Source organism: Diuraphis noxia, unplaced genomic scaffold (assembly GCF_037042655.1).
Source record: "Diuraphis noxia isolate RWA-SAM2 unplaced genomic scaffold, SU_Dnox_SAM2 contig0004, whole genome shotgun sequence".
Classification (NCBI taxonomy): domain Eukaryota; kingdom Metazoa; phylum Arthropoda; class Insecta; order Hemiptera; family Aphididae; genus Diuraphis; species Diuraphis noxia.
This window is the reverse complement of record NW_028301714.1, coordinates 24,461,504-24,480,579: the sequence shown is the minus strand read 5'-3', so window position 1 is coordinate 24,480,579 and position 19,076 is coordinate 24,461,504. Positions and strand designations below refer to the sequence as shown.

The 19,076-nt window shown below is 27.2% G+C and overlaps 3 protein-coding genes across 3 annotated transcripts in view; 2 read left to right on the top strand and 1 right to left on the bottom strand.

Moving 5' to 3' along the window:
• LOC107169358 (uncharacterized) overlaps positions 1-1,764 on the top strand; it is a 46,634-nt gene extending 44,870 nt beyond the window's left edge. Inside the window, exons 5-6 of the mRNA XM_089226443.1 lie at positions 430-561; positions 756-1,764. Coding sequence (XP_089082569.1) covers positions 430-561; positions 756-879 — 256 coding nt within the window. The 3' untranslated portion in view covers positions 880-1,764. The remainder of the gene's footprint in view (positions 1-429; positions 562-755) is intronic.
• A 1,056-nt stretch (positions 1,765-2,820) lies between these two features.
• On the bottom strand, positions 2,821-4,350 carry GMF (Glia maturation factor). The gene is made up of 4 exons (XM_015519087.2): positions 4,014-4,350; positions 3,396-3,486; positions 3,150-3,332; positions 2,821-3,088 (listed from the first exon to the last, which is right to left on the bottom strand). Exons 1-4 carry the CDS (start codon positions 4,014-4,016, stop codon positions 2,946-2,948), a joined length of 420 nt encoding a protein of 139 aa, XP_015374573.1. The 5' UTR covers positions 4,017-4,350; the 3' UTR covers positions 2,821-2,945.
• A 5,891-nt stretch (positions 4,351-10,241) lies between these two features.
• NTPase (ectonucleoside triphosphate diphosphohydrolase NTPase) lies at positions 10,242-18,391 on the top strand. Its single transcript, XM_089227854.1, has 12 exons — positions 10,242-10,551; positions 14,870-14,978; positions 15,062-15,205; positions 15,264-15,343; positions 15,420-15,563; positions 15,639-15,750; positions 15,819-15,987; positions 16,048-16,188; positions 17,314-17,480; positions 17,563-17,616; positions 17,682-17,794; positions 17,895-18,391. The coding sequence occupies exons 1-12, from the start codon at positions 10,522-10,524 to the stop codon at positions 17,970-17,972; spliced, it is 1,341 nt and encodes a 446-aa protein (XP_089083980.1). The 5' UTR covers positions 10,242-10,521; the 3' UTR covers positions 17,973-18,391.
• The last annotated feature ends 685 nt before the right edge of the window (positions 18,392-19,076 follow it).

Here is a 19,076-nt window from a genome sequence, read left to right as displayed (position 1 = left end):
CTGGATGCCTAAGTCAAAATGGAATGTATAAAAATTAAATTAATTCAAAATAACATAAAACCTTCATATTTAAAAAAATATTTATGTTAAAGCCTGAAAGACTTGACCTATTTAATCTTTGAGTACTAATGTTATGAGATTTGATGGTGTTTAGCTTTGGCACTCCTCCCCATGTGATCTGTATTTTACAAATCATAATTTAGTCCTTGAAGATTGAAAATCTCTACTGAAAATTCAGAAGTTAACTGATGTAATAGTAACTAAAAATATTAAATAAAGAAATAAAATAGATTTCTTATAACCGAAACTTTTAGTGGCTAATAAACAATGGTGTTTGAGCTTTTTCCTAAGTTAATTTAAGTGTACGTCAATTACCTAATACAATACTTACCTAATCAATAATTAAATAATTGTTGTTATAAAATATAGTTGCAAGTGTCCCATGGTTTACACTGTACGTTATTCAACCAATGGTTCATGTTCTTGTGACTGTTTCGACAAACAACGAGAGTGTATCCGATACAAGAAAGGCCACGTGTATTTTAACCATCACGATAGATAGTAAGTAATTTTTATTCTACACAAATTTTATTTATTTTAGGTACTGTTTTAATTCTATTAGTATATTAACCAATGTATAGTATGTAAAAAATCATTAATTATTAGAAAATGATTTACCAAAAACAATTATCATTGTATAATTAAATGATTCAATCAAAAAGCTGTAACAACTTTAAACATTTATTTTTCAACAGCTGCATAACATCAGGCCAGTGTTTGTTGCCATTGTGTGAGTATGGTGTTTACTCTACTCGAACAGGACGTTGCCCAAAACAATTTGAGACTTTATATTCGTTAAATAAGAAACATTACTTCTAAGTACCTCTATTCATACTTGAGACTTGTAGTTTGTTTTATAGAATCATAATATATTATATTCCTTTGTATACACAATATATTTAAAATATAAAGGTATGTGTGTATATGTATATAAATATATTATACAATATCTACCTAATAATGTGTTCAGTGATGTGTTCGCATTTGTGTTTAGAATGTAACTTATTACAATTTTTTTTTTTTTTTCTTTTAATGTGTAATTAATAAACATAATAAATGTTAAAAGTCACTCTTAGTGATATGTATTCATATGATTTGTACATTTTTATTAATAAGTCATTATATTTTTTTAATATTTTGTCATTTTAGTTATTTTATTTTAAATTTTGTATTAATAAAGCTTAAAAAATACTGTAATTTCTTAAGTAATAAAATGTACCAGTTTGATAATCTCAAGTTACATAGATTAAAATTAAAATTGTCTATGTTTAGTGCATTGATACATACATACAAGATACAAGTACAATATTAGTAAATATAAATGTTAACCCTACTATAAAAATTTAATTATTAATATAAGGCCATCATTATTGATTATATAACTTAAAAAGTTTCATTACTATTATGTTTTTATATTTTAATGATATTTATTGATGATTATAAATATTTTCAATTAGTTGGTCCTACAGATATAAAAATAAAAGTAAAATAGTAAAAATATGATTTAAGAAATAAATTATAAAAAATGTTTATACATAGCTAGTACATTTTGGAAGTATTATAAAGCTGTTTATTACAGCCAATAGATGCACTTAACTATTACATTTTTGTAAAATTTGAAAGCATTGCATTGCCTATTTATATTATACAATAAGCATATTTGTACATTAAGATCACACTGAATTTTTGTTGTTAATTTATAAGTAAAAATAATATATATACAAATTGAGTGATCATTAATCAATATTATTTTCAAGTATATTAATATTTAGATATCCCAAATTATCCAAAAGTCCTTTTACAATTCTGAATAGTTAGTAACTAACTAATGATTGTATTATGTATATATTAAACAGTAAATACAATTAATAACCAATGATTTATTTCTACAATTATTTTGTAAAATATGAATTGATATCACAGTAGTGAAATTAATCCAAAGACTCAGGACCGACATCCTAAAAGTTAATATACATTTGTTTTAGAATATACCTAGTCTCTCTTAAAATACCAATAAATTTTTAGTAAACTATAATCCATAATATAAAAAACACAGTTAATCATTTATTATAAAAAAGTGACATTCTGCATATTATAAACTATTAAAAATTGTAATTTTTAAAGAAAATATTACACTACAGATATTTAAAAAATATAATTTAACAAACTTAAAAATTAAATTTTTAACAAAAAAAAATGAATAAATAAATATATGAACATATAGATTAATTTAACAATAAATAATATTATATATTTTTAAATATAATATATCCACTTAAAAATTTCCTGATTAAATAATAAGTTTAGTATGTTTTATAATAGTATGTATAATAAATTGTACAAATAGTTTGTATAGTTATATATATATATATAGTAGAGTAAAAAAATCACACATTTATAATTTAGAAAATCTAAATTATTAAAAATATAGTATTCATACCAAAACAGGGTTTTGTCGATTTTTGGGTGAAAAAATTAAGATATACAATTTAAAAAAATACTTTATCATAATACACACAAGTGCAAAATTAAAAGGAATGTTTATTGTGGTTCAAATGTTAAGGATACCCAAACATTTTAAATATGTCCAAAAGATTAAAAAATAATAATATAAAGAATCTAAAATGGTGTCAATAATTACTGTATAATATATTTTGATATGGTACGTCAAATATCTAAAAACAAAGTTCAATGAACAGTTCAATTTTATTTAGAGTTTTGTACTAGATCTTATCTCTTTTAATACCTTAAAGTGTGTAGATAATTAAAAATAAATATGGGCTATTATTTGTTTTAAGTTAATTAATGGTTTTTTTTTTAAACTGCACATCCATTTTAAATCAATTTTATGTCATTTATAAACAGTTCTAAATTTATACAAGATATTACTTTCCCATAACACAGTCTTGTAACCACTCATCAGTCATTTCATCCAATTCTCTCACTTCATATACCCTAGTCAAGTTGGCTTCGCGTTGTAAAGCCATTTTAGTGCCTGCATACATTATTTGCAATTCCATATGACTATCTAAAAATTAAAAATAATTGGCAGAAGATAACAAATTTAATTCTTAACTATTATTAAGTACCTCTTGGAGTGAAATAAATGAAGCACATGGGGAATGATACTCGTCCATCTCCATGTTCCATTTTACAGCAATAAATAATATAACGGGGCTGATGACCAGGTAAAATTTCTCTTAGTTCTTCAAGTGTAACATCGTCCAACATTTCGTCTACACATACTTGCTGCTTTTCTCTATCAACTTTCACTATTAACAAAATAAGATAAATATTTAAAATAAAAATGTATATTGATATTGAAAATGGCTAACTTATAAGAGCAGCATTTTTAGTTGTTTTACGGAATCGAAACTTTCTCAATGTTTCCTTAACATCATCTCCAATATCACACACCTTGGTACCCTGCAAATACAAAATAATGAGATACTATAGACATATAAATTTAATTAGCATGTAATTAGTTCATTTTGATTTCTGAAGTATGAGATTTCTGATCTAAAGAGACATGGTTTTAAAGAAAAAATATATTTATTAAATCCTATAGCAATCCAAAAGTAACTATACTTACTACTTATCATATTTTAATAAATTTTATAACTATTAGTTTCAAGTTTGACTTTACATATGTCTGGTAGAACATTTTTGAAATGTATTTTGTTCGAAACATGAATTTTATCATTTGGCTAATGGTATAAGGCTTATGTCATGTTGCAACAATGTTTGTACACCATGCAAAATACCATGATAGGTATTGCATGTTTATCTATTTGAAAACATTCCTACGTATTCAAAATTTAAAAATCGTAATTATAAATATTAGGTACCTATAACAGAGATCCATGTTCATTTTTTTGCAATTTTAAAAAATTATAAAAAGTAAAGATAAAATTCTCATTAGAATAAATTATTGTTTCAAATATAATGCTTACCATTTTACCACCAAAATAGGTAGGTACCTAGTTGTACAGTTCAAGTCTCCAGGGCTTGAGCACACGTATACAAATCACAATTACAGAACAGATGTAATGGTCAAAAATTAAAGCTTTAGATCGAATATTGAAGTATTTAATTAAAATAACGCTAGAAGGCTGCAAGTTGCAGAGCTGTATTATGCTGTTTAAATATTTAATATACTATTATACAGACAACAGACGTATATCATATTATAATGTATATTACACACAAACACAGCTGATATTAGTGGTATTACGCTTGAAAACAAAAACTTAAAAAACACACCACCAACAATAACAATTGGATCCGTACGACTGGATCCATTATTTTGATTGGGTACTTATAGTTCTTATCATTTATCTATATTGATAATCAACTCTTATCAAGTGTGTCAGGGGACACAGTATTTTTAATTTTAGACCCCTGGCCTGTACCATAGAGTAATAAGAATATAGAGATGGCAATATTGTATATCAGCCCATATGCTGTATTGATACTACCATTGATTATAGAATAGATCTATTCTATAATCAATGATACTACTTTCACCGCCATGTGTGTCTATTACCAAATACATTTAAAGCTAGATAGCGCTGCGCTCTACCTATTTATTATTTTAGACAAAAATCTAGTGTAACCTTGATTTAATATAGTTTCTTAAATCGTGTGTTTACTTATTTATTGCAAACAATGCAAACCATATTGTCCTAAACTGGCTAAACTCTTAAGGTTCATAGATAATATTTTTATACATTTCATAGTCAATAGTCATTAGTCATAATTAAAGATACTATCTTAAGCCGTGCTCGTTGTGCAACCATTCTATCTTAAGCCGTGGCCGTGCCACAGTCCATATAAATCTATAATCTGTGATAACAATTGAATTGATGTTAACAACACTATATCCGTCTATCCAAGCCATAGAGTAATATTACTCTATGATCCAAGCATCGTTATTCCAATGGCCTAGTTAACCTGTTAACAGGGACGGCGCAAGAAGTTTTTGCGCCCTGGGCGAAACCATGTTTTGGCGCCCTTAACACCCCCCCCCCCCGCCAAGACTAGTTTGAGTAGTATTAAAATTAAGTTTTTTAGTAAGTTAAATAAAATTAGCATGTATTTTGTATCATAACAATATTGTAATAAGGTTAGACATATTATTTTATTAACTTATAAAATTGTACAACGAAAATAATATTAAATTTATAATATCATATTTATAGATACTCCGAAAAACGTGTTAAGTTAATAATACTAATTTTCATAATAATAAATATGCGAATGTGCGATTCACCACGTTATATCGACCGTTGCGCCATATATTAATTATTATATATCATCATATATTCATATCAACTATCAAAATTCAAAGTATATTCATTAACATAAAATATCAAATAAAATAATATAATATAATTTCACGCCACCAGCCCACCACTGCCTATAATATAGGAATATTGTGTTTCTGGTTTCACTAACTACTTATTAATTAAAACGGAATTTATTGTAAAAAAGAAACCAAAATACTATGTACAAATTTACTAAACAAAATATATGATCATATGAATATTGATTGTGGTTGGCGCCCACAGAAATTTTTCTAGGGGAGGGGCAATGTTAGGATTTGAGGATAAATATTATAATTTTACTAGGTGTTTTAAAATAATAACATTTTTTTATTATACTCGTATACAATGTATTATATTTTATTATATTACAACTTATTTTATACTTTAAATATGTTGTATAGTATATAGTCATTTATCTTAAAACATTCAATTAAAAAAAATATTTTGAAAAAGCCAGGGGGGGCAAATGCCCCAGCTTGCACCCCCCCGCGGGCGCCTATGGTTGGCAGTTACTTTTTGCCTTATACATTTGAGTATTTGACATTACACAGCAGACCGTACGGAGCGAGAGCTCGTCGAAAACAATAAATTGAATAAATAATTGTGTGTGCCAGACAATTGTGTCTTTTTGATTTACACTATACTCTGCAGTATTTTCACCGTAAGGTCCGAATGAGTTTTACCGCCACGGTTTTTCTAACGAATATAGCCTTAATCGTCTAGTTATATAATTTTATTTATAAATAGGTAAATATTATAATATGAAAATAATTATTACGACCATCTATATCTTTTATTATTTATTGACACAAATGCGGTGGTATGCTTCCATAATTCCATGTATTATTTTTACATCAAAACCAGCGGTATCGATGCACTGTTATATTATTCTTATATTCTACAAATATGACTAATATGAGACAATATTGAAGATGCATCTTCAATTAAAACGACATTAGATAATGAATATTTCAAATTGTATAGATTGTTAATGCGTTTTAAAAGATAAATAAAAATAATTTTCAGTTTTGCGCCCCTCCGTGCTGGCACCCTGGGCAGTCGCCCAGTTAGCCCATAGCTTTCGCCGGCGCTGCCTGTTAAACATGTGACAACCGAGTAATTATTTATTTTCAAGCCCCCCCCCCCCCATTGAGAAATTCTACGTACGCACTGATTCATTTTATTGCAATAGATTTACTGAATCGTATATATCATTATTAAAGCTATACAGTCACGGGCGTGCGCACGGGGTATGCAGGGTATGCATTGCATACCCTGCAGGCAGACGCTTGGGAGCACATCGACAAATTAGTAACCAAAAGTGTAAGATGAAATATCATTCTCATTAATTTTAGGATCATTTATATCTGTGGGAGAGGGGTATATTTTATCAGCCGCATACCTATAGGTACCCTGCAAACAGTGCAAACAAAGTCTGCGCACGCCTATGATTATTGAATAATTTGACGCATAGAGGTATTAGGGGTTCTCAATTCTGAAAACATAATCGTGTATACATTATACTTATTATATTAAAGAAAACTAGTTAGTCGTGTTGATATGTATTATTACTACAACGACTGTACAATAAAATAAATTATAGGATTATGTTCTCTAATAAAAACCATAAATATTTAGTTGGGTATTTTTAGCATATTTACTGCAGACTGTAATGTAATGTATTGCAAGTTTCCACACCACCTTAGCTTATTAAACGATGACAATGTATAATATGTCGCATTTAATGTCACATGAGGTATTGCAACAGGCGCGTTTTTTTTATTGTGGTGTCCCCATGTAGGCCTATTCCACAAAGAGGAGAATGGGAGTGAACTGACGGCCAACTCAAATGAGACAAACTGAGAAACCGTAAGAAATTTATTATGTCGTATCATTATTTTAGCCAATATAATAATGCAGATTAATATAAATATAAAGATGATTTAATAATGTATCTTTTTGCTAACCACAATTCTCCCAATGTCCCCTGTACCGTATTAAATTCAAAACGTGGATATCGTTATCGGTAGTCCTTAAAACGCTTAACGCGAGACCAAAGAAAATAATAACAAAATAAATGTATTCTATATACACAAAATAAATAATTAGTTATATACTGAATTTAACACGGCAATATTATATTTCTACCTATACATAATTTAGATTATACACTAAATAAAAAATGTAATAATAGTATAGGTAGCTACTATTATTGTATACTTTATCTATAGTATTACGCTATACTACTTATAGCTAATTGTTGTAAATTACAGTTAATAATATTATTCCTGGAAAAAAAAACAAACCAACAATAACAATAAACTTAAACAAATAAAATTATCATCTACCAAAAAATGATCAAACTCAGTAATAAAGTTCACACGACACGAGGAAATCATGGTTACCAGAGTACGCGTTGGACAAACTAGACTCACACATTCCTTCTTATGTGTAAGAAGACCGAACACAATAAAATATAAACAATACCTCACTCAAAGAAGCATTCGGCTCCGGACGAGAAAAAAGAATAATAGATTTCATCAAGATTGCTGAGCTCGCATATTATTTCTAAAAATAAATTAAACTTATAGCTTACCTATACTGGCTAGTCTGGCTACTACCACTATTATAAATGGCAATTGCTTTTCTTTTATCCTGCAAAGCTTTATAACGTTAATTATTTAATTACAATTTTATTCACGTACCATTTTTAATCCAGTCTAATTTTTTTTCAATAAAACTATAGCTTGATGATTTGTATATTTAGAAAAAGCAATACATTTGAATTATATAATCGTGTCTTATTATGATATATTCTTGTATCTGAAAAATAATTCCCTGCAATAACTGAATAAGAGAACATTAAAATACATTTTCCTAAAACAACTATTTAAACGAAAAATTGACTCAAAAAGTATTAAATAAAAATATTATATTCATGTTTGAAAGTATGCGAGTATAAAATAAATAGAATTAATAACTATGTACAAAATTACAATAACCGAGAGTCACAAAACACTTAACAAAATAAACATACTTTCGTTATAATAGGTAATGCAAATATGTGTATAATAGCCAGCACAGTTTTTAATTTGTTAACTTAATTCCAGCCAACATAATAATAAAATAAGTTGATTTAATTATTAAATAAAAACTACCGCAAGCGCACTAATTATTTCTATCGAATTTATACACAATAGTTGCTTATGTTTAAGTTGGTTTCTCCGTGGGAATTGTCGTCGTTGTTATGATTAGATTTGCGACATTTGCGTATTGCGTGTATTGTATCATCGTACCTTATAACTTTTGTCAGTAATCAACGGTTAACTCAATATCCGACCAGACTTTATGGTTATGGCGGATTGAGTGCTTTAGGCGGTCACGTCGTATATCCGATATACCTTTTCGTATATGTAAGCAATTTAAAGTCCGTGTTTGAGTACCTATCTAGCAAGTCGGTCATCATCGGCAATAGTCTATAGGTAACTGACTATTAATTTTAGACAGCACGTTGAACAACAATAAGTAACATTGCAGTGTTTCGCAGAAACTATAGTTTAAATATTATATATTATACTATTATAGTCATAAGATCACATAATATAATAATATATGGAGATCGAGAGCACATGAACAAATAAGTAACCAAAAGTGTAAGATGAAATGTCATGCTCATTAATTTTAGGATAATTTATATCTGTGGTAGAGGGGCATATTTTATCAGCCGCATACCCTGCAAATAAAGTCTGCGCACGCCTATGACAGCGCAGCCGTAAATTATTTAATAATTTAATATGTTTTATAGTGAATAATAATATACATTAGGTATTTAATTTTAAGGTACTACGAGTGTGCAATAATTATTACACGACTTATCTCGTAATAGGCACCGTAAATAATTACGATAAAAAACTAAATTCGTTTCTGACGTTAACATTTTTTATTATTATTATTACAACTATCTCATACACAGGCATGCCTATATACATAACCACAGATATATAAAGTATATATATCTGTGTACATAACATAATCAATGTTATAATTTTGTCCATTAAAGATGTAACTTTAAATGAACGTTTTACATTAACAAAAAAAATATAAAAATATGATTCAATAATAATGAAGTATCATTTAAATGTGTACAGTACGTAAGTAAGGTACTCTCACTTTTACATATTACTCCATAATAAAGGTAATTTTGATATGGTCGCATATAAAGCATTTAATATTTAAGCTATTTTCGGATTTCCCTAAATATTATAGACAGGAATTCCGTGTACAATTCAGGCGCTCATTTTTGTTCTTATTTTTTTTTTTTAGTTTTTTCCCTATTACTTACAAAAATAAAAAATACACATCCTTCTAAAACAATAGATTAATAGCTTCGCTCAAAATCTTAACATTAGATTTTATTATTTGTAAGCTAATAAATCAATAATTATTCGAAAAACGATTTTATCTGGTACCTATCTATCTATATAAAATTAAACTTAATGAAAAAACTGTGCAGGATGGAGGTCAGCGTAAAATACAAAAATCCTCAGTGACACTATATTAAATATTTAAATATGTATTGCAAAATGTTGTAAAGAATAATACTGTTACGTCGTAGGTACCTACCTAAAAGTCAAAGTGTATTGTGTAACGAGAAATGACTTCATATTTTTTTTAAGCTTTGGAAAAAAGGCGGAGTCGGATTAGTCGTTATCAGTGGATTCATCATATTGTGTTATATAACTTGCAGGTTGAGATACAACTACTAGATATATATATATGATAATATGTGTATAGTTGAACATCATTTTACTTACCGTGTTTTCAAAAATGATAACGTAGATAAAATAAACATTACCTATTCGACCTGGGCAATCGGCTAAAGATATCCGTATTCTGTATTTCTGTAGTCTGTAGTCTGTACGCAGTATTGCAGTAGCAGTGTACATTAACGTGTGAATTAATATTTAATACTATTGCTGAGTAGTAATAATTATTGTTGCTGCTTAACCGTGTCTCAGCTTATCCTCCGACCGTAGTTTATTGCTAATCCATAATATACGTACATAGATTTTTAAATATTCACACAACGGTCCACGGAGTTTCGTCGACTTCGGTTGTTATTTGATTTACTGAAATGGAAAGGCACTCTAAGAAAACTAAACAGGTTTGTGGAAAAGATTTTCTAATAACTTCAATTTTGACATCACTATGATCATAATAATAAATTTCTGTGCTCTGTTGCTCATATATTTATATATATTTTAAACAAATACAAAACGTATTAATATAGATAATATATTTCACACGATAAGCCAAACCAACGTATACCCACCTCCCGAGTAGCAAATTTGTAATGCAGAGTCGGTGTCGAAGAACCGTGCTTAAAGCACCGTGCAGACACAGTGCAAGGGGACAAAAATAATTTGTTTAGGTTCAAAACACATGTGAGGGTGTAAAATGTTACGGTGAAAATGCTTTTCTCTTTAATCGTGCATTTATCGTAATTTTTATGTTCAATTGAATACCATATTTATTTCCAGCTACTGATCATGTTTCTATTTCATTTTTTTCCAAATGAGAATCGTCCTTCTTTTAGTGAACAATTTTCAAAGTAGCATTAAAAACCTCAATATTTTTAATATGGTCTTTAAGTTGACTTAATAAATCAGAATTTGATTAAATTCATTAGGTATTAAATATTAAAATTAAATTTATAGTGCTGACAAATCAACCTATTTTCATATTAGGTATTAAGTTTAATTTAACATTTAATTCCTAATTGGAAAATGTATGATCTAATGAGTAATTATGACTAGGATTTGGTGCATTTTTTTGAAATTCTTAGATGATGCTTGCTTAGCTAAAATGTATTTAAAATTATAGTTCATAAATAAATGTATACCATAGCTTAAATTGAGTGCTTTCCTAATAACTCCTGTGTTGAAGATTTAGCTCATTTCAAATTTGCGCCAATCACGTTAGTGGATGTCGTAGATAAGTTTTTTAATATAAATATTTATTAATAGTTGTTTGTTTAATTTTTACAACATCAAATATGATCTAATAGCACAATTAAATAATTTTCTATAATTTGTAAGCTATTATAATTTTTTGTATTTTATAAATTAAAACTTCCTTTTCTTTTTATTTATTTTAAGCCGTTATTTGCAATATTTAAATTTCAAGGTCATTTTTTGTTCATTTTTTGCTATATTCATATTTTAGATTCTGAGCAGAGCGAGGTTTATATTGGTTTTACAATGATGTTTATTTCTTTTTCTTTTTTATTCTGTAAATATTTTTGCTCCCTCTAAACTTGCTCAAAAGTGTCAAGTGTAGCATCTTTTCTGAAAGGTAATGTTCTCGAGCTGGTACTCTAGAGAGGTCATTTTTTGATTTTTGAAACGATACTCGAAATAAAAGCTGTTAAAGGAGAAAATAGTACAATTTCACAATTTTATAAAATTAAATAATTACGGACTTTTTTTAAAAAATTATAATAATATAATTAATACAGTATAACATATCCTAGACTGATAAACCTTCTCCATTCAGAATCGTTTTTCATAAACAATGATATTGCATCATTGAATTCAAATTTAATACCATCCATTACAATAACCCACTTGTAACCTACTGTACTGCAGAGCGACATCCATTTACTTAGCTGCTTTTTTGAATTGTTGTAAGGTTATCAACTTCTAAGCTTTAGTAATGATGTTAATAGATTGATACGGACACAGTAGGACCCTTAATATGTCCAAGGGGTCCTTAAAAAAATACTAGGAATTTGTTTTCAGAAAAATACTGATTTTAGAAAAAAATAATCAATACTGATCTGTATAATTTTTTTTATTTAGATAATGCTTAAGAACTGCGGCCAGTGTATTTAAAATATAAAAGTTGTTTCATCATGAGGTATACTAATTTAAAATCTGAAAGAGTTAAACTTGTCTAAATTGTTTTATATATTCTGAATTCTGATGTGATATACATAGATAAAAAAATACATTTACAGTGTATTTAAATTTAATAGAAAAAGGAAATTTTATCATTTGTCATTGCTAGGTAATAGGTAATGTTGTAATCTCTGTTATTATGTAGTACCTACTCTTTTTTATTTTATAGAATTCATGGTCAGTATTGAGTGAAGGTCACCAAGTATGACATACATAATATTTACTGAGGCACCTATTTTAATTTTCTTATTTTATAAATTATATCTTACATATAATGTTAGTTGTTTAATTTGTAACTAACTCTTTTAATTTTTGTAGAGATACATATACCTATTTATATTGTATTAAAAACTTAATTTCTTAATGTATCTTAAGATGTAAATTATTTGATTTTAACAATAAAAAATCTATAATTTATCTATAGGATAGGTGAATTAGGTAATTTTTTACAAAATTAGTATCTACATTTTATAATTAATTTCTGAGAGAATTTATAGAATTGTATAAAAGATTTTTTTAATTATAAAGTTGTAAGTAATGATTTAGTTTCATCCGAGGTTTCCTATGAAATCAAAATCTTAAATTTAATCCAGGGGTATTGGTGTTAAAATACCCTCTTTTATTTATGCAAAAGATTATTATGTTCTATATGATTTAGAATTTACAAGTATCCACTGACATTTTTTAGTCAGGAGAGCAAAGATAATTTTTAGAAAATGATGATTATTTTCTAAAGAGAACATTGAATTTATGTACTCCTATGGTTGAGATTTTATATGAAATTTACAATCTCTACTTATTGGACCAATGTGAAACATGATAGCCTCATCGTACAATAGTCGCATTTTTAGATCTAAATGGATAGTATGGTTAGATACTAAAGGAGGAGTATTTAATAATTTATGTAGTGCTATATTTTAAAAAGTTAAGTTTTAAATACCACTTTTATTTAAATTGTAACAATAGAAACTAATATGTATTAGTATAAATGTACATTTATTGCTAAATGCCAACTTCAAGCATAATATTTAATTTACAGTTTTTCGATTTAACATAAATTCTTACGTATATTTTTCAACTTTATATGTTTAATTAAAACTTTAATTTCATTGATTTCAATAGTCATATAATAGTTATCTTACAATAAAAAAACATGATAGAACAATGTACATATATATATATATTGGGCATTAAAAAAATTCTGTAAGTTAAAAATTATATTTGATAGAACCTAAGAAAAAAAACCTTGGTATAGATGTACGAGTCAGTAGTAATTAATGGCTTATAGAATAATTTTAATTTATAAATACTTTTGATGTGATTATATGAGGATTTGTTAGTAATTACCAGGTGCGTAGCCAGGGGGGGTGTTACAGGTGTAATAACACCCCCCCCTCCCTCAGCCGTAGTAGGTATACTTAATATTTTTTTATCAAGATAAAGATGCCACATAAACACGAATTATCTTAAATCGTGATTTACACTTATTTATCAAAATGAAATATATTAGTTTATATTACGATAACAATAATGTAAAGCACTAAAGCCAGGATCCGGCATTAATTACTATTTTAGACTGTTCTGTGACGTTTTATTGATTACTTGTTTCATGCACGATTTAATATATCTTTTCATGCAGCGTGTAAGAAAACGTTTACAACTTCTTAATTATTGATTGTTTGATTATCCTCGTTACGGCATTTAAAAACATATTTGAGGAACACAACTGGTGAAAATCGGTTGAACGGCTTAGCAGCTATGAATATTCATCGGGATTTAGTCGTAACCACTGACGAAAAAATTGATACTCTAGCTTTAAAAAATAGACGCATTAAATTAATTAAATTAAAAATAATTTTTATTTTTTGCATTAATTATAATAATATATATGTGAATAATTTAAATATACCTACATAAAGTGATCAATTTTGGGTGTATAATTTTTTCAATTAATTTTGAATAACACCCCCCCCCTTTTAGAAATTTCTAGCTACGCGCCTGGTAATAACTAATACCCTTTAAATATATCAAGTTGACAGGGATCCTTAGTAACAATAAATGAAACAAAATTATTTAAAAGTTTGAAACTAGACTTTATTTGAAGGCGTTAAGTTCACCGGGTCAGCTAGTATAATTATATACTGTAAGGCATATAAATAATAGATTATTTTTTTTTTGTTTTTACAAAAGACGAGCAATATTTAATATCATTAGTAATATTCAATATAGAATTTTTTTATGTAACATCATTAATTTATTTATAAAAAAAAAATACTACAGCTAAGAAGTATTTTTTGTCCAATATTTATCTACCTATATTTTTAATATATATTGAAACTGATTTCTCTATTTTGAAAAGAATTAAATAATTTCAAAAGCTGACTATTTTCGTTTGAAATTAGAAATGGTAAATTTACATTTATTTTTATATCATAGTTGCAATGTCATAAGGTTCTCCATTCAAACCCTTTCAATATTGACACATGGTATAATTATTAACATTTTTTTAATGATTTTTCATAGATTGTTGAAGAAGATGATACTTATGTTAATGATAAAAATAAACCTGAAGTAAATCAATCTAAATATTTACTGTATAGTATTTTTGCTATAATTTTTGTGGTAATATACTGTAAGTAGTATATAATTTATACTATGATATTGTTTTGTAATTATCATTTAACATCAGTTAATTAAATTTTTGTGAAATTTCAGCTTATTATACTATATATAAATCGGATTTTGGAGATAAAGTTGTTAAAAAGCAACCATTATCTGCAGAACCTGTATATGCTGTTATTATTGATGCAGGAAGTACTGGTTCACGAGTTTTAGCATTAGCTTTTAAAAAAACACCAAGTAAACAAAACATTTAATATTTAATGCTTATTATTATTATTGTTATTACCTTTTATAGGTGGTTCTTTGGAACTAGAAGATGAATTATTTGTTCAAGTTAAACCAGGCTTATCTAGTTTTGCCGATGATCCAAAAAAAGTAAATATTGTTCTAACAGAACTAATAGTTATAACATGATGTCTTAAGTTTATTAAATTTGTTTTTTATATTTTAGGGGGCTGAATCAATTGATCAGTTATTAGCCAAAGCTAAAAATTTTGTGCCTGAGCGGTATTGGAAAAGCACACCGCTTGCAATGAGAGCAACAGCTGGTTTGAGATTATTGCCAACTGAAAAAGCAGATGGACTTCTCAACGAAGTATTTTTTTTTTTTTTTTGCAAAAATAACTGCTAAATTAATTTTATAAATAATCTTGTTTTTTTTTCTTTATAGGTAGTACAATTATTTGAACAAAATCCATTTTATACAAATAAAAATTCAGTGGCCATAATGGATGGTATTGACGAGGGTCTTTTTTCATGGTTTACAGTCAATTTTCTTCTCAGTAAAAAAATATACATGCACAATATATTTATTTATAAAGCAGCTATAAAAGTTAATTCATTTTTCCAGATCGCTTGAATGGTAAATTAACAAATACAGTAGCTGCTCTTGATTTAGGTGGTGGATCTATACAGATCACATTTATCCCTACTAATAGTAAACAAATTGTAAAAGAATTACCAGAATTTATTACTGAGTATTCGATAATGAATGAAAAAGTTAATTTGTATAGCCACAGGTATATTAAGATTAAACTTATATCATATTATGTCAAACTATTAAAATAAATACATTTTAGTTATTTAGGGTTGGGATTAATGGCTGCACGAAAGAGTGTGTTTACTGTAGATGGTGATTTGTTAAATGTTACTAGTCCGTGTGTTCAAGAAGCAGCTAAAGGAACACCCTACAAATTTGCTCAAAAAACCTATCACATAACGTAAGTTTTTAATTTTAATTGCTGTATTAACAATTTTCTAAGTGAGCTAAGTTGAGTTTTAGGATACAAATATGAAGTCATTTTGACTACTTTAGTCTATCTACTTTTATAGGTATTAGTCAGGGCCGTAGCTAACAGGTTAGGTAAGTAGAAAATGTAAAAATGTTTAGTATATTCTAAAATTTAAAATGTTTATTTTTCAAATCATTTTTTTTTTTAACTGAATAAATACTTAATATAATATTATAGTAATTTTTAAGATGCCCAAGATGTATTAATAGTGCCTATTGTGATAATTGATAAGAGTTTTAATAATAAAAAAATATAGAGACAAATTAATTCCAATCATTGCATGCATTTTACTATGTGGTTACTAGGAAATTCTTTTATGGGGCAGTATGAAAGGATTATGGACCCTTCCCCATCAGTGGTGGTCTTACAGGAGAAGGGCGATGGGTGGATATATATATATATGGGTGGGCCCCCCCCTCTTGGTTAAATATAAAATTATTACATGCAATAAATTTTTTTATAACTTCTATTTTTGAGTACGTATTGTATTTAATGTGAAAAATATTTCGCCCCCTCCCCCTGGAATTGGTCAAGGACCGCCACTGCTTCCCATAGAAAATTCCTAGCTACAGTCCTGGTATTAGTTATTACTTAGTACTAGGACTAGAGTCTAGAATTTTGATGCATTGTATTTTTTTCTGGAATGTTAAACCCAATGATTTCCAATACATATATTATATACACCGATACAAATATTTCAAATATATAGTGTGTTTACATCAGTTTTTTCTATTTTTTTTAACTTTTATGTATAAGGAAATGTTTAACCGTTTTTTAAAGTAACAATTATATTTTATAATTATTATAATTTTTTTTTCTACTAATATAAAAAATATATGTAAATAGGTACAAAATATATTATAATAAAATATCATTAAATGCTCTGGTATTATAATATCACATATATCTAGTCGATGATCAATTATATAGATAACCAATCAGCTATATGTTTTTTTTTATTGCACCGTTACATGTTTTGGTATCGTTCATATTTTTTGAAAGATCATTCTAATCAGAGCCTTAGTTATTACCATATTTTAATATTAATTTTAGTGGGGCACCATCAAAAAAAGGTCCAGCTGTTGATTACTTGTTGTGTAAAAGTATAATTGAAGCTGTAGTTAAGACTGTATACACTGACAAACCCAAAGATTTGCTCAACCAGAAAATAGTTGCATTTTCATACTTTTATGACAGAGCTCAAGATGCTGATCTTGTCGGTATGTATTATACTTTAAACATAAACATAGTATTGTACATTATTGTTAACATTTGATTTATTGCTATTATTCTAATTTTCAGGCGAAGAAGGAGGAGATGTTACTATTAAATCATTTTATAAAGCAGCAGAGAAAGGTAATGTTTTTGTTAATAATTATTTATAATATTAATTATTTTTATAATAAATTGAATTTTTTCAGAATGTTCTCAAACAAGTTATAATGAGTTACGTCCATTTAAATGCCTTGATTTAACCTATATTTCTGTATTATTGGAACAAGGTTTTGGTTTACCTGTTGACACTTCAGTTTCTGTAAGTCTTTACTATTTTAATATCACAATTATGATTTATATATATATATATATATATATATATTCAAATAATCTAATTTCATTATAAATTTGATGTTTAGTTATTAAATACTATTGATGGGCATGAAATAAGCTGGGCGCTCGGAGCAGCTTACCATATTTTACAAAATGGACTTTAACTCAAACTGCCATTTTTCAAAAAACAAAACAACCATGGTGATTGATGATCAAAACATAGTTTATGTTCTATTTTCTACTTTGTCATGTCTATTGTTTAATTTTCTGCCATTCAAACATAGTGCACTAGTTGATACTAACTTTTCACACAAATATTAGTTTGTATTTTGGATTTTTATTTTTAATTATCAATATATTTGTTATATTTATAAATTATATTCCAACGAATTATTTGATTTTAAATACTTGTATTGTTAGATTAATTTTAATTTTATAATCATGAATTCACGAGTGAATTCATGATGATGATATGTAACAGCTAAAATTTATGGATTGTCCACAAACAAAATAGTTTGCATTCCATTGCCATAATTAATGCTACTTAATTGTCTTTATTAAATAAAATTGTACGGTTGAATAATTTTGTAATTATTTAATTAGAAAAAATAAAATAAACTATACCAGCACATCATTAGATGTCAACAGGGCCGGATTGGTTAGGTGAGCTACCAAGAAAATCTCAGTGGGCAGCTTAAAGTTAAGGCCGGTAGTATCAGTGTGGGTAAAAATAATACATGTTAAGGATAAGTATATAAGTTTGTAACAATTTTAAACGTAATAAACCGATAAAAAATAATAGAGACCCAAATTTTGGGCCAGTGAATATGTAAATGGGCCGCTTAGAAGTGAAAATCTCGATGGGCTAATATATACCAATCCGGCCCTGGATGTCAATACATTTCTAAAAGCAATTAAGAGTGTAATGAAGTTGAAGTTATTGATTGCTAAGGTCATTACAAGTTCTTTCAGACTAAAAAAAAAAAAAAACTTCAATAAGTAATTTAAATAATAAATAAATATTCTGAAATGTCGAGACACCATTTCAACTTATTTTAACTAAAAACAAAGATGAACTTTTTTTTCAAGGTGACAGTTGTAGTGATCTGATAGTAATATGACAAATTAATTACAGAAAAAATAAAATAGGAAATATATGCTCAATGAATAAGAAGTAAATAACTATCTCATAATATTTTAAACTGGAATCTTTGTTCATTTAGTGAAAGATGTATTTTATAAATTATAGTACAAAAATATACTGGGGG